Source organism: Oncorhynchus tshawytscha, linkage group LG14 (genome assembly GCF_018296145.1).
Source record: "Oncorhynchus tshawytscha isolate Ot180627B linkage group LG14, Otsh_v2.0, whole genome shotgun sequence".
Taxonomy (NCBI): domain Eukaryota; kingdom Metazoa; phylum Chordata; class Actinopteri; order Salmoniformes; family Salmonidae; genus Oncorhynchus; species Oncorhynchus tshawytscha.
In genome coordinates this window covers 33,665,163-33,681,921 of record NC_056442.1, presented here as the reverse complement: position 1 = coordinate 33,681,921, position 16,759 = coordinate 33,665,163, and the positions used below count along the sequence as shown (strand labels likewise).

The following is a 16,759-nucleotide window of genomic DNA, read 5'->3' as shown; positions in this document are numbered from 1 at the left end:
CCAGAATAACTTTTTTCATGTGCAGTGTACGGAAGAGCATATATCAGAAGTTATAAAAAAAACTTTTGTTAGGTTATAAGCAAGTTACATCAGACTGATTTGGTTTAAGCAGTTTATTTTTCTCAGACCTAACATGTTCCACTAGAAACATGATTCGAGGACACATTTTGCTAACTGGTATGTATTCTGTTTTTGAGCATTAGGCATTCATTCATTCAATTCATGTAAAGAGTGATAAAAGGTCTGTATTGTCGCTTCAGACCTGACATTTCTTGGTTTTACAGTGATATGCACAGTAGCAGGCTTCAACATTTTCACAAAACCAGTAAAGCATTTTCCGAACGATGATAAACTATTTGGGCAAACTACTGTTCAGTCCAAAGCTGGGTAAGTCACTATGGCATCATCTGTTATATGTTATGTCAAATCAATTTGTGTTCATGTCATATAGACCTAGAGTACTGTATTACATCTAGATTATGTTCTCCTTATCCATGTTTTCTTATGAATTTCAACAGGGTATTGGTTACATCACCAAATTCTAGACCCCAGAAAGTATTCAGCTGTGGTCTGGAAAAATGCACAGAACTCAATATCTCAGGTAAACTATGCCACTCCTGCTAATACACATTTCAGAAGTAGGTTCAGTTATCCTAGTACATTTCAGGGCTTGTTTTTTGTTAACCATATGCTGAATCCAAGTCAACTTTATTTGTAGCCAATGCAGGTAAAGGACTCCGACCCATCGTGGCATTGACCAACAGTTTGACTGGGGAGAAGGAGCGGCACATGGTATTTATTCTACAACAGTTTTCTACATTCATAGAGATATTTATTTAATATCTCTATCTCTATTTAACCTGCTGTGTTGCCTTTTATTGAGTCATTTAATTTGCCATTCACAATAAGTCACTCATGATTGCCATTCACAATAAGTCACTCATGATTGTCGTGAATTTTTATGATATTTGTCCATGATTTGTACATGATGACACAGTATATTGGCTGTATGACAAATAGTTATAGTAGTTCAAGACAACTAAGAGCTGTGTTGTATTTCATTTCTGTGTATAAATGAGATGGGGAGTGAGGAGTGAAGTATTAGGGGGGGGGCTTCAGGTCAGGGTGGGTGCCTTGGGTACTTGTACAGCAGTAAATCACATAAGAGTAGCAGCAGAATCGTCGCCTAGTCAATTGTCTCTCAGCAAAGCCACAGCTTCCTCCTCTGTAGGCGTCAGATGCTAGTAACGTCTGCCTTTCACACAACTTCCCTTTCAGCATGAAAAATGGGTCCCACTCTTCCGTTAACACTTTTTCCGATGTAACTGATTATTTTCTGCTACTGTTAGATTGTTTTTGCTAGATGGACTCACAGAGAAAGACCACACCTGGTCTAAAACAATAAATAATTGTCTGTAAGTTTAGCATAGAAATGCTTCCTCAAACTCTGTTGATAAGATTATTGAGAGTGTACTCTGACTGTGTCTGCTGCAGATATTAGTCGTGTTCTCACCATTAAGTGTCACTGTGGTCACGTTCAGACAGACACTTGCATGCACGCAGGCATCCACATCCGCTTTTTGAGCACAAGGTGTAGGAAATACCATACACTGCTCTGGAACATTACAGTGTCATGTGTCAAGACTGAGAAAAAGTCACCGATATGTTTCCTGTTCCACTTCAGACATCATATTTTTTATCTTCAAAGAAAGGTTTTTGTCCAGCGAATTAAGTACAGTTCAAATCGTCTTTATCTTGGGTCCTATGTTGCTCCAGGAATTAAGAGGATTAAGTCAGTAAGCAAATGATCTTGTACACTATCAAACTGATCGGGCCATAGAGTTATCCTGCTCAACAGTATGCCATGTGGCCTGATGACTTGCTCTGCTCTCCTCTCACCAGGTCTGCCAACAGGTCAGGAAGAAGAAGAACACAAATGAGGATCTTAATGCAAACTGTACACTCCTGTCTGGCCTTCTGAAGCATGAGGTGTATTATCCTGCCACGCTAGGTAGGCATTCCTATGATACTGAACCGATGGACACAGCTGTTGAAAAGTTAGATCTCAGATGAACATAGGGAAATGTAGACTATGGAAACACACTGTACATCCGAGCCATATATGGAGTGTAAAGTTAGTAACGAATGTCTACATGTTCTGAATTTAAGTTGTAGATCAACTGGAAAGAAACATCTCCATCAATAACAACAACAACAATAACAACAACAACAACAACAACAACAGTGATGAGCATGATGAGAAGGATGGTGGGTCTACATTTATTACAAATACAGGGAAGGGATGTTCATGTTTGTTTTTTTGTTCATGTACGATATCGCTGTTTTGTTTTTAGATCCTGGGACTGAGATTGCATTTGTACTTGATGGATCTGGTAGCATTGAAAGCGAAGACTTTAAAAGGGCAAAAGATTTCATCACAACTGTGATGAAAAATGTTTGGGAGAAGTGTTTCAATGTAAGTATTGATCAACATTAATGCACACTTCAACAAAAGATTTGGCAATAAAACTGTGCTTTCTCTTGAATTGGCATTAAATAAAATGAATGATAATGCTTTATTGTGATAACAAAATAAATTGTTTTCTTTTTAGTGTGAATTTGCTGTTGTTCAGTATGGATCGGAAATCAGAACTGAACTGTCATTGAATGAGAAAGACGGGCCAAAAGCTATTGAAACGGTCAAAAACATTGAACAGATAGAAAACGCCACAATAACTGCTTCAGCTATTATCTATACAATGTAAGTACCATACTATTATCTATACAATGTAAGTACCATACTATTATCTATACAATGTAAGTACCATACTATTATCTATACAATGTAAGTACCATACTATTATCTATACAATGTCAGTACCATACTATTATCTATACAATGTAAGTACCATACTATTATCTATACAATGTCAGTACCATACTATTATCTATACAATGTCAGTACCATACTATTATCTATACAATGTCAGTACCATACTATTATCTATACAATGTCAGTACCATACTATTATCTATACAATGTAAGTACCATACTATTATCTATACAATGTCAGTACCATACTATTATCTATACAATGTCAGTACCATACTATTATCTATACAATGTAAGTACCATACTATTATCTATACAATGTCAGTACCATACTATTATCTATACAATGTCAGTACCATACTATTATCTATACAATGTCAGTACCATACTATTATCTATACAATGTAAGTACCATACTATTATCTATACAATGTCAGTACCATACTATTATCTATACAATGTAAGTACCATACTATTATCTATACAATGTCAGTACCATACTATTATCTATAGTATACAATGTCAGTACCATACTATTATCTATACAATGTCAGTACCATACTATTATCTATACAATGTAAGTACCATACTATTATCTATACAATGTCAGTACCATACTATTATCTATACAATGTCAGTACCATACTATTATCTATACAATGTAAGTACCATACTATTATCTATACAATGTCAGTACCATACTATTATCTATACAATGTAAGTACCATACTATTATCTATACAATGTCAGTACCATACTATTATCTATACAATGTAAGTACCATACTATTATCTATACAATGTAAGTACCATACTATTATCTATACAATGTAAGTACCATACTATTATCTATACAATGTCAGTACCATACTAATATCTATACAATGTCAGTACCATACTATTATCTATACAATGTAACCATACTATTATCTATACAATGTACCATACTATTATCTATACAATGTCAGTACCATACTATTATCTATACAATGTCATACCATACTATTATCTATACAATGTAAGTACCATACTATTATCTATACAATGTAAGTACCATACTATTATCTATACAATGTCAGTACCATACTATTATCTATACAATGTAAGTACCATACTATTATCTATACAATGTCAGTACTATATCTATTATCTACTATTATCTATATGTCAGTACCATACTATTATCTATACAATGTAAGTACCATACTATTATCTATACAATGTAAGTACCATACTATTATCTATACAATGTCAGTACAGTACCATACTATTATCTATACAATGTCAGTACCATACTATTATCTATACAATGTATACCATACTATTATCTATACAATGTCAGTACCATACTATTATCTATACAATGTCAGTACCATACTATTATCTATACAATGTAAGTACCATACTATTATCTATACAATGTCAGTACCATACTATTATCTATACAATGTCAGTACCATTATTATCTATACAATGTCAGTACCATACTATTATCTATACAATGTCAGTACCATACTATTATCTATACAATGTCAGTACCATACTATTATCTATACAATGTAAGTACCATACTATTATCTATACAATGTCAGTACCATACTATTATCTATACAATGTCAGTACCATACTATTATCTATACAATGTAAGTACCATACTATTATCTATACAATATCTATACTATTATCTATACAATGTCAGTACCATACTATTATCTATACAATGTCAGTACCATACTATTATCTATACAATGTAAGTACCATACTATTATCTATACAATGTCAGTACCATACTATTATCTATACAATGTCAGTACCATACTATTATCTATACAATGTCAGTACCATACTATTATCTATACTGTCAGTACCATACTATTATCTATACAATGTCAGTACCATACTATTATCTATACAATGTCAGTACCATACTATTATCTATACAATGTCAGTACCATACTATTATCTATACAATGTCAGTACCATACTATTATCTATACAATGTAAGTACCATACTATTATCTATACAATGTAAGTACCATACTATTATCTATACAATGTAAGTACCATACTATTATCTATACAATGTAAGTACCATACTATTATCTATACAATGTAAGTACCATACTATTATCTATACAATGTCAGTACCATACTATCTATCAATGTATACAATCTATAAATGTACCATACTATTATCTATACAATGTAAGTACCATACTATTATCTATACAATGTCAGTACCATACTATTATCTATACAATGTCAGTACCATACTATTATCTATACAATGTCAGTACCATACTATTATCTATACAATGTAAGTACCATACTATTATCTATACAATGTAAAGTACCATACTATTATCTATACAATGTAAGTACCATACTATTATCTATACAATGTAAGTACCATACTATTATCTATACAATGTCAGTACCATACTATTATCTATACAATGTCAGTACCATACTATTATCTATACAATGTCAGTACCATACTATTATCTATACAATGTAAGTACCATACTATTATCTATACAATGTAAGTACCATACTATTGTATCTATACAATGTAACCATACTATTATCTATACAATGTACCATACTATTATCTATACAATGTCAGTACCATACTATTATATTATCTATACAATGTAAGTACCATACTATTATCTATACAATGTAAGTACCATACTATTATCTATACAATGTCTAGTACCATACTATTATCTATACAATGTCAGTACCATACTATTATCTATACAATGTAAGTACCATACTATTATCTATACAATGTAAGTACCATACTATTATCTATACAATGTAAGTACCATACTATTATCTATACAATGTAAGTACCATACTATTATCTATACAATGTAAGTACCATACTATTATCTATACAATGTAAGTACCATACTATTATCTATACAATGTAAGTACCATACTATTATCTATACAATGTCAGTACCATACTATTATCTATACAATGTCAGTACCATACTATTATCTATACAATGTCAGTACCATACTATTATCTATACAATGTAAGTACCATACTATTATCTATACAATGTAAGTACCATACTATTATCTATACAATGTAAGTACCATACTATTATCTATACAATGTAAGTACCATACTATTATGTATACAATGTAAGTACCATACTATTATCTATACAATGTCAGTACCATACTAATATCTATACAATGTAAGTACCATACTAGTATCTATACAATGTAAGTACCATACTATTATCTATACAATGTAAGTACCATACTATTATCTATACAATGTAAGTACCATACTATTATCTATACAATGTCAGTACCATACTATTATCTATACAATGTAAGTACCATACTATTATCTATACAATGTCAGTACCATACTATTATCTATAAAATGTAAGTACCATACTATTATCTATACAATGTAAGTACCATACTATTATCTATACAATGTCAGTACCATACTATTATCTATACAATGTCAGTACCATACTAATATCTATACAATGTAAGTACCATACTATTATCTATACAATGTCAGTACCATACTAATATCTATACAATGTCAGTACCATACTATTATCTATACAATGTAAGTACCATACTATTATCTATACAATGTAAGTACCATACTATTATCTATACAATGTCAGTACCATACTATTATCTATACAATGTCAGTACCATACTATAGGCCCATATTTTATATAATTTAGATTGCAAATATCATTACATTGTTGAGCTTTGTTTAAATTTGTATTTTCAGTGAACATGTTTTTGTTCCTGAGAATGGGTCCAAAGAGGACTCCAAGAAAATGATGATAGTGGTGTCAGATGGAGCAATATCCCTTTGGGATAAGACACATTTAGAAAAAGCAAAGAACTTGCTTGAAACAAAAAATATCACCAGATTTGCTATTGGGGTGAGTTTTCTCATTTGTGTATCTTTTAATTCATCTTCCTGACTAAAGTAACAGGTTTAATCGATTCAATTAAAAAGTTAGCTCATATTCTGGTATGTCAAGACATAGATTTTCTCTGTACATTTATGAATCACAGGTTGGTAATCAAACCAAAATAGAAGAGTTGAAGATTATTAGCAACAGTGAGAGTAACCTGTTCTTGGTTGGTGACTATAAAGCCTTGGAGGGCATCCTCTCCAAGCTAAAGACCAGTATCATCAAAGGAATCGAAGGTAACACTAAAAGGCTGTAATCATCAGTGTAACCTTAACATTTGTGTCCAATTATCGTCATATACTGTATGTGTGCAATTTAATGTAGGGGTCTAGGGTAGTCTAACACTGACAGGCTGTAAGGTGCAATTTGCATTTCTGACTCACTTTATAACAAAATGTTTGTGTTGCTCCGATTTATGAACCAGGAATCAAGCAGGGGGATGGCTTTCAATTTCAACTCGCCGAGGCTGGATTCAGTAATCACATTGCACTAGATGTAAGTTGTTTGGTTTTCACACACTGGTTTTCTAGTTGGTTTAAGGCCAAAGTCTGCAGTCTGACCATATATGAGATGCAGTTTGAGGATCATAATAGTATCTCTATCCACTCTCTATTTTTTTATTGGCTTCTGGCTATAACATCCTTACCCTCCTCCTCCTAGGGGTCCTTACTGTTCGGCGCTGTGGGGGCCAATGACTGGAGTGGAGGAGTGATCTTAAAACACCCCAAGGAGAATAAGGTCACCTTCTTAAATGGGTCATCCTCAGAGCCAAGGTTCTCCTACTTAGGTAAGTTATGGACATGTAATCTCGGTTATCCAGAAGTAAAATTCTCGCAAAGTTTAATTTGTCCACGACAGATTATGGGACATGCCATTTCAAACACAAAGTTTGTGAAGGTTTCTGTTTTGTATTCCTCATCCTCATCCTCATCCTCATCCCGAGGCCATAACTGAAGGTCAGAGCTGCCAACTCTCACACATTGGCCACGAGACACACACATTTGTCCCTCTTCTCACACCACACCTCTTATATCTCAAATATTGAAAACTACTGCATATATTTTTCCAATTAGTCCATTAGATAGTCAGCGTGTTATGTTTTCAACTGTGCTCCAAATCGTTTTGAAATCAGAGAATCTGCGCCTGCAGTTTAACATCACGAGCGGAACTTCTATCATTGTCCTGTCTTGCCACAGCAGGAGAGAAAATGTTCTTCTCTGAGTTTATAAACAGTAAAAAGAGCAGCATGGGAGCTCTGTTTGATGAACAATGTTACTCCTGTCCCTACTGCAGAATGCAGCCTTTTGACATCATGTACTAACGTCGATTTAATCCTCACTAGTCCCCAGTATGTTTGGTAGGGTGACCTGATTTGTAACTCTGAAAATCATTTTGACAAACAGATTTTCAACCAAAAAGTATAAGTTTGATTCTAGAGGGGGGACAATACATAATGATTTGGTTAGGGTGTAGGGATAGATTTATGTAATCTAACAGGAACACAACTGTTATTCCCCACACTCATTTTATTATTCTACTTCTTACAAATTTTGAAAGTGTAATCACATATTTGAAATCTGATATGCCTACTTGTATTTTTGCAGTCATTCATGAGCACTTTTGAATAGTCATAAAAATTAGCATGGGATATTAAATGCTCCAGGTATCAAATATAATTTTTGACATTTTAGTGTTGTGCACATGCTGGGTAGAAATGGTGAGGGGACTCTCAAATCACCATATTTTGTCTATGTAAAGAAAGATGATGGCAAGGATCTTCAACTAGTAGGCATAAACCACTTGAACATTTATATTCATTAGATTTTCCTTGAAGGTTGGGTGATTTTGCGAAATTAGCCCTATTTTAAAGTGAGAGTTGACCCAAATGACAAAATATAATTTGGTTACCCACTGCCATCAACCATTAATATGAACATTTCCTGTGCAGAGCCTTGTTGTAGTGAAAACACTCCCCAGCATGTGTCACATACAACCTTCCACCTGAGAACAGAGATCAGTCCCTGCTTCCAAGCTTCCCACTGTTTCTAGAATTTGCCTATCTCATTTCATTATCATCTGAGTAAAGTGTCAAACCTCCTAAAAAAATATTACCATGCTTTAAATGTAATCCCCCAGCAATCTAAAAGTAACAAAGTCGTCGAATTTGGAGTGTTCATTTAATGTTCAAAGCATCCTGAATACACCTGACCTGTGTTTTTTTTTTAAATTTTATCCACCCTAGTCATAGGCCTAACCCATGTCAAAATACGTAGAATTGCAGGAACTTAGCTATAAAACAGTACAATGTTCCTGGGGGATGACTCTCAGTGCCCTTTCTTGGGGTTGTGCCAAGGGGCAGTGAAATTCACATAGCATATCTCACTCCAAGCTTTCTTCAGAAGTTGGCAGTCCTTCTTGAATGTATTCTGTTAACTTCTGTCTGTGTGTCCCAGGTTACAGTGTTGTGTCTGCCATGGGCCCCTCAGGGACTCTGTACATCTCAGGGGCCCCTCGTCACAGCCTGACTGGTGGGGTCTTTGTCTTTATTGCAACTTCACACAAACTGCAGGAAATACTACTAGGTGACCAGGTAGGTATATGTGTATAACAGATATATTGTGAAATCCAAGAAATCTAAGAAATCAACTTGGACAGGTACTGTATCAATCTTTGGTTCCACTGTTAATAGTACACAACCTGATGCTTACTGCCATCGTGCGGAGGTTACAAATAATAACCCAAATCTCCACTCTACAGGTGGGCTCTTACTTTGGCTCTGTGTTATGTGCCCTGGACTTTAACGGGGACACTAAGACAGACTACCTGCTTGTAGGAGCACCGTACTTCCACCAGAGAGGAGAGGAGGGCAGAGTGATCATCTTCAAGCTAAACCAGGTCAGTAGAAATGCACTCGTAAAATTGTATTTCGGTGCTCATAACTGCACTTTTCTGATGGTTGTGAGGGTTGTGTCCCAGGCCCAGGGTAAGTTTGATAAGGAGTCCTGGGAGTGGCATGGGCTGGACAGCTACATATATGCCAGATTCGGTTCGGCCATCTCTTCTGCTGGAGACCTGGACGGAAATGGATACAATGACGTGGCAGTTGGAGCTCCTCTGGAGGAAGATGAGACATGTGGCTGTTCTGGAAGCATCTATATCTATAACGGAGTCCAAGAAGGACTTCAGAGGGACCACTCTCAGGTGATTTAGTAGAAGTCTAGCTTGCTGACAAAGAGCCTCTTGCTATGATCCTGATGTCTGCAGTGAAAGGACTTTATACAGATCCCAAACATGACATCACACATAGTGTTGATCTTGTTCTTACTTCTAGAGAATTAAAGCTGCAGAGTTTGAGATGAAACTCCGCCACTTTGGCCAGTCTGTGAGTGCATTCTCTGACAAAAAAAGTGCCGACAGGAGGAGACAGCTTTACATCAGTGTCGGGAGCCAAGGCACTGTCACTGTCCTGAAGTGAGTATAGACAGCAGGAATATTTGTCCAGGAAGCCCTGTACTGTATATGTCCACCACATATGTGTATACGGTTTCATTTAGTAGAATGCTCTTTAAAAAAAAAGGTGCTACCTAGAACCCCTAAGGGTTCGCTTTACGGTTCTAGGTAGCAGCTCGTTTAAAGAGTGTATGCGCTGTTCATTTACTGAATAATCTCAAAACTCTGAATTTCTACCAGAACAATCCCTGTCATCGTGTTTAAACCCAAGCTGACCATGAAGCCTAACACCATCCCCACATCCGCGCAGACAAACTCAAAAACCAAGATGGAGCAGGTCACCCTGGCCATCTGCTTCCAAGCACAAAGGGGAAATATTGGCCGTATGTACAGTACAGTTCTCATCACCCATCGTCTCAGTTGATATAAACTAGAAAATGGAGATGTATTTTCTTGGAACTACTGAATCACTTATTTTGTTCCATGATTGGCTTGTTTTTCAGCTGGTGAAGAACTTCCCATATCTTATAACATAGATCTGGATGCAGGTCAAAACAAAAAGCGCCTGTCTTTTGAGGACAAAGCAAATGGGGAAGGCATCTTCACTATACTTTCTGATACAAACTGCCTTAACCCCATCAAACTGTTTTTTACGGTAGGTTTCTGAGGCGTCTACATTCATTACAAATATTATCTTTAAATCTCTATTTTAAAGTATGAACAGTCTCCAGTAAGACTTACTGATGAAACTTAATCACATGAGAGAGGGATAGACACATGTCGTTTCTTCTCTCTTTCAGGGTTGCTATGACTGCTTCTCACCGATAGAGATCAAGCTAAACTTCAAGTTGAATACCACTGAACCACCTCTCCGCATTCTGGATTTCTGTACTCCCACAGAGTTCACAGAAAAGGTGAGCATTTGGTAGCCTACTCAACAAAGTTATGAAAAACTGTTCAAGAGTCATTTTAAATTATAATAATTATTATGCTATCGTATGTGCTGTCAATTGAAATCTTCAGATTCAATTTGAGAAGGAGTGTGAGGTGAAAGACAAATGCAGGGGAAACATATCCCTATCTGATTCAAGGCTGAGGTAAATTAGTTTTCAATCACAATGCCATTATTTTTCTATATCGTGTCTTCTCCTGTCTACAAACATCTTTAACAAGGTGGAAATAATAAGTCATTGATTTTATACCCAAACAGATGATTTATTGTCCTTTTTATCCTGTCATTTGTGTAACAGCAAGGATATGGTCATAATCGGAATGACTCAGAACTTGATGATTGACTTCCATCTGACCAACTTTGGGGATAGTGCCTACATGACAACACTTGTCCTGGCATATCCCAACATGCTCCTTTTTAACAAGTTCACAATGGTAATTTCTCCTCACTGAAACAGAAATCAATTTGTTGAGTCCTTAGAACAAGATTTGGGGTTGGAAATATTAGATCAGCTTTGTTGCATTGACTGGACAAAGGAGTCAGCAACTGACTGACTATTGTTCTGTTAATCATTCACAGAAAATGGAAGGGTCTGTTTGTGAGAACCAAGTTAAAGAGAATATTTCATATTTGAAGTGTCATCTCTTACATCCAGTCTTCAAGAAAAATACCCAGGTACCGATACCCACCATGACTTCACTAATACAGCCTAGTGGCATTGCTCAAGCTAAATGTCTCCCATCAAAATCGAAATGTCCTTTTTCTCTGACCTGTCAACATGCTCCTTTTTTATTTTGATACCCTAGGTACATTTCTCCATCTCCTGGCAGCTTGTGAACAAGAAATCAGAGATGCGAGAGGCTGAGATCACAGCAAACCTAACATGGTTTGAATCTTTCCATACCGATACTTCTTAAATGATCTTCTTGTTGAGTAAAAATGTAGCATTTTAGTATTTTATTTGAATGAAGTTGTCTATATTTGTCCTTCCTATCATTGTTTTTAGTGAGAATGGTGGCACCCAGGTTTTGTATTTTAAGACGTACCACTTTGGAATAAAGAATGCTTTAAAGGTCCAACTGACTGGGTGAGTTAAGACTGAAAGAAGCAAGAGAGGGATGATTTCAAGGCAAATAATGTATTTTTAAATCCTACTTAATGCTGTTGAATGCTGGATTTCAATTCAATTCAATTCATCTTGATTTTTCTGCTACCTTGTTGTTTACAGGGAGGCCACACCGAACATTGTAAAACTCACGGACCAAACCATTGAGAATAAAGACCTGACATTTAAGTTTCAGGTATGCTTGCAATGTTTTCGTCTTTCTATAATGTGTTCAAATCAAATTAAATTTATTTATAAAGCGCTTTTTACATCAGCCGATGTCACAAAGTGCTTATATAGAAACCCAGCCTAAAACCCCAAACAGCAAGCAATGCAGATGTAGAAACAGAGTGGCTAGGAAAAACATCCTAGAAAGGCAGGAACCTAGGAGGAACGTAGAGAGGAACAAGGCTCTGATGGGTGGCCAGTCCTCTTCTGGCTGTGCCTGGTGGAGATTATAAGAGTACATGGCCATTAAGGCTAGATTGTTCTTCAAGATGTTCAAACGTTCATAGATGACCAGCAGGGCCAAATAATAATCACAGAGGTTGCAGAGGGTGCAACAGGTCAGCACCTCAGAAGTAAATGTCAGTTGACTTTTCATAGCCGAGCAATGAGAGGTCGAGAGAGAGGTCGAGTCAGTCAGTCAGTCCGAGACAAGGCAAAAACGTCTGGTGAACAGGTCAGGGTTCCATAGCCGCAGGCGGAACAGTTGAAACTGGAGCAGCAGCACGACCAGGTGGACTGGGGACAGCCAGGAGTCATCAGGCCAGGTAGTCCTGAGGCAGAGAGAATTAGAGGGCGCATACTTAAATTCACACTTACTTAAATTCACTTAAATTCACACAGGACACCAGAGAAGACAGGAGAATTACACCAGATATAACAGACGGACCCTAGCCCCCTGGCACATAGACTTTCGCTGCATAGATAATGGAGGCTGAGATGGGGGAGGGAGGAAACCAGGCAGGATATAACCACACCCATTTTGCCAAAGCACAGCCTCCAAACCACTAGAGAGTCAACAGAGCACCAACTTACTGAATATAGCCCACAAAGATCTCCTCCACCGCACGAGCTCGGGGGGGGGGTGCAAAACAGGACAGGAAGACCACGTCAGTGACTCAACCCACTAAATGACACACCCCTCCTAGGGACGGCATAGAAGAGCACTAGAGAGCCAGTGACTCAGCCCCCGTAATAGAGTTAGAGAAAGAGAATCCCAGTGGAGAGAGGGGAGCCGGCCAGGCAGAGACAGCAAGGGCGGTTCGTCCACACAGTGCCTTGCCATTCACCTTCGCACCCCTGTGCCAGACTACACTCAATCATAGGACCTACTGAAGAGATGAGTCTTCAGTAAAGACTTAAAATGTTGAGACCGATTCTGCATCTCTCACATGGGTAGGCAGACCATTCCATAAAAATAGAGCTCTATAGGAGAAAGCCGTGCCTCCAGCTGTTTGCTTAGAAATTCTATGGACAATAAGGAGGCCTACGTCTTGTGACTGTAGCGTATGTGTAGGTATGTACGGCAGGACCATATCGGAAACATAGGTAGGAGCAAGTACATGTAATGCTTTGTAGGTTTACAGTAAAACCTTGAAATCAGCCCTAGCCTTAACAGGAAGCCAGTGTAGAGAGGCTAGAACTAGAGTAATATGTACACATATGTTGGTTCTAGTCAAGATTCTAGCAGCCGTGTTTAGCACTAACTGAAGTTTATTCAGTGCTTTATCGGGGTAGCCAGAGAGTAGAGCATTGCAGTAGTCTAATCTAGAAGTGACAAAAGCATGACAAAAGCATGTTTGCGTCTTTAATGTGCTTGCTGAAAGCAAGACCACTCTAGAATTGTACCTACATATTACTATTCCACCCACTCTAGTGCTTAAACCACCTATAAGCTATTGAGACCAAACAAACTTTAGAATGTCCAGACTGTTCCAACTTATAACATAATTGTTTATGCTATTTATACTTTGTGTGCCATAACAACATTTGCATAAATTAGCATAAACCATCATGAATTCGATGTCAACCACAAGAACACAGTGACACTTCAAATGCTACTGCTCATTAACCATTTCAAATAAAAACATTTAAAAAATGAACATTTTCAAAACGTTATAAATGATAACAATTCAAATTAGATCAAATTAGCATAAAATAACCCACCAACAACAACAGTAACTGTTGAACTGTTCAAGCTAGAGACACCAAACCAACTTTCACATGTTCAGGCTATCCTATTCTATCAATCAAATTATCCTTCAAGACAAGTGAGCAAGCACACACATTTTATCAGGAAATTCTATAATGTGTTCTATAATGTGTATGTTTGCATCTTTCTTCAAATATGTTCTCCCTTCCAGCTTCACGGTGAGAACAAACACAATGCAACTATACGTGTTAACATTACAATAACAGTACAGGCACGTCACACCAAAATTACAATCAAGAGTATTACACCTAAGGTATGTTAAAAACATCCAGACATTTCTATTGTTCTAATATTTGGTACCCAGTATTCGGTCCCTGACATAATCATTTGGTTTGGATTCCAGGAGAGATGTGGAAATCCAGAAGTAAATGTGAGTTCCATCCTTTCTCATTACACCTATAATATAAAATGATTCATGAAATCAAAATATTATGCAGCATATTTGCCTTAATTTGTCAGCCAAAAAATGACAAATAAGAAATATATTAGCCAAAGTAACTTATATCTACAATGGTTAAATGTCACTATTTTGACATAATGAGAACATTTTGCCTTTTGAGTAGTAAATATGTGTTCTTCCTCCAGGCCTTCGGGGAGTATCTCATTCAGTGTTCAATGACAGATGTACAGGAAATCACGGTTGAGGCTGAGGCTTCAATCAGAGAGTTTTCGGTGGGTAGATGCACCTTTATTGACTTCCTCTGCAATATAGAGATGAAGATCCTTACACGTTTTACGATTTTTATGGTCAAAATGCTTTGTTGTGACCATCCATCATCAATCATTACAGGGTACATCTGAGAAGATTACTGCTAAAGCCATTCTGGGATTTGATGAAGACCGATTTGAAGCACTGGAATTGAGATCGATGGAATCAGTGGGTTAAACATTCAATAATAGAGATGTCAGATTAAAATAATTGAATACAATAGTTGAACAATTATATTTATTATTGGAAAAGTTTAACAATCTTGCTCTGTCTGCTCTGCTTTGTGGTTCTGCTTCCTAGGTGGAGGTGATGTTTATCAAACTGGCAGTGGAGAAATCATTGCCCGTCATCATTGGAGGCTCCATTGGAGGCTTTCTATTTCTAGCGATAATCATTGTCATACTCGTTAAGGTAATAATGAGTGTTTTTGATGTTTTTGTACATCGAATACATGTTCAACTATTTTAGCTGGGCTTGATTGAGTTTGCATGAACCAATAGAGAAATCGTAGAAGTGCAAACCCTGGCAATCTGGCACTCAAGACAGGCTAAATCAAACACTAAAACTACTTGAAAGATTTAAATTTGAACCCAGGTCTGACTGCAATGTGTGCACAGTACATTATTTCGGTTAAAGTATCAAGGCGTCACTATTCTAATCTTTCCTTTTCGAACTTGCAGTGTGGCTTTTTCAAACGACGCCATCAAAAGGATATAGCAATGGATGCTGAGTGATGCTTTGTCACTGGTAAGATAAGTGCTGAATGCTAAATTAGCCTTTTGAAAGCTGGAGCCTTGTGTAACTTGGGGGATTCTACCATAAAACAATATTCCAACTGCACGCTGGATCTGCATGGTGTTCCACTGAACTTTAGCCTTAGCAGCCAAAATGCCCATAAGAAATTTGCATTGTTGAGTGATTTAATGAGAACTTTGAAATATGATAAAGCCATGTGATCCAAGAGACGCTTTGTTTTGAGTATTTTGTTAAATATTTTTTTTTGTATTTTTTTGAGTATTGTACATTCATACATATTCAGATAATTGACTTAGCCTACTGTGATGACTGTTTTAAAATATTTTATATTGTACGGTTTTATACAAAATATTACATAATTAGAATATAGCACACCTTTTAAAATTGACTCATGTTTGTATTATGAGAACTTTGAAATATGACAAAGCCACATGATTGATGAGCCACTTTGTTTTGAATTTGTTAATTATTTTGTTACGTATTGCATATTTCTACATATGGAGATAAGTGACTTACACTGTGATGTCTGTGTTTTTAAAGTATTCTATACGGTAAGGTTTACTATAAAATATTACTCATATTTCTTGTGTACATTTATTATTTACCTTGGTGTAAATTGCCTCAACGTTTTTGTTTTAAAATGTTTGCTCTAAAGATCTAAATACAAAGATTAAATGAAAAATATTACCTTGAAAGCAAAACATGATTTTTCTGTTATAAATCTCAACATGCTTTGTCAAAAGGTTAAATAAAGTCTCAGCTG

At 36.3% G+C, this 16,759-nt stretch overlaps 1 protein-coding gene across 2 annotated transcripts; it reads left to right on the top strand.

Moving 5' to 3' along the window:
* itgae.2 (integrin, alpha E, tandem duplicate 2) lies at positions 1-16,576 on the top strand. 2 transcript variants are annotated; one of them, XM_024445121.2, is made up of 31 exons: positions 1-177; positions 285-387; positions 519-601; positions 719-792; positions 1,903-2,011; positions 2,170-2,268; positions 2,355-2,476; positions 2,613-2,761; positions 6,614-6,770; positions 6,907-7,042; positions 7,231-7,301; positions 7,467-7,593; positions 9,260-9,396; positions 9,564-9,701; positions 9,783-10,007; positions 10,138-10,277; positions 10,497-10,639; positions 10,760-10,911; positions 11,057-11,170; positions 11,280-11,353; positions 11,507-11,642; positions 11,788-11,883; positions 12,015-12,094; positions 12,215-12,295; positions 12,437-12,509; positions 14,683-14,784; positions 14,875-14,901; positions 15,117-15,203; positions 15,322-15,408; positions 15,541-15,651; positions 15,921-16,576. In XM_024445121.2, exons 1-31 carry the CDS (start codon positions 150-152, stop codon positions 15,972-15,974), a joined length of 3,315 nt encoding a protein of 1,104 aa, XP_024300889.1. In that variant the 5' UTR covers positions 1-149; the 3' UTR covers positions 15,975-16,576. The 2 variants fall into 2 exon arrangements, with proteins under 2 accessions (XP_024300889.1, XP_042153335.1); XM_042297401.1 differs by lacking the exons at positions 1-177; positions 285-387; positions 519-601; positions 719-792 and adding an exon at positions 1,539-1,796.
* Positions 16,577-16,759: the final 183 nt, after the last annotated feature.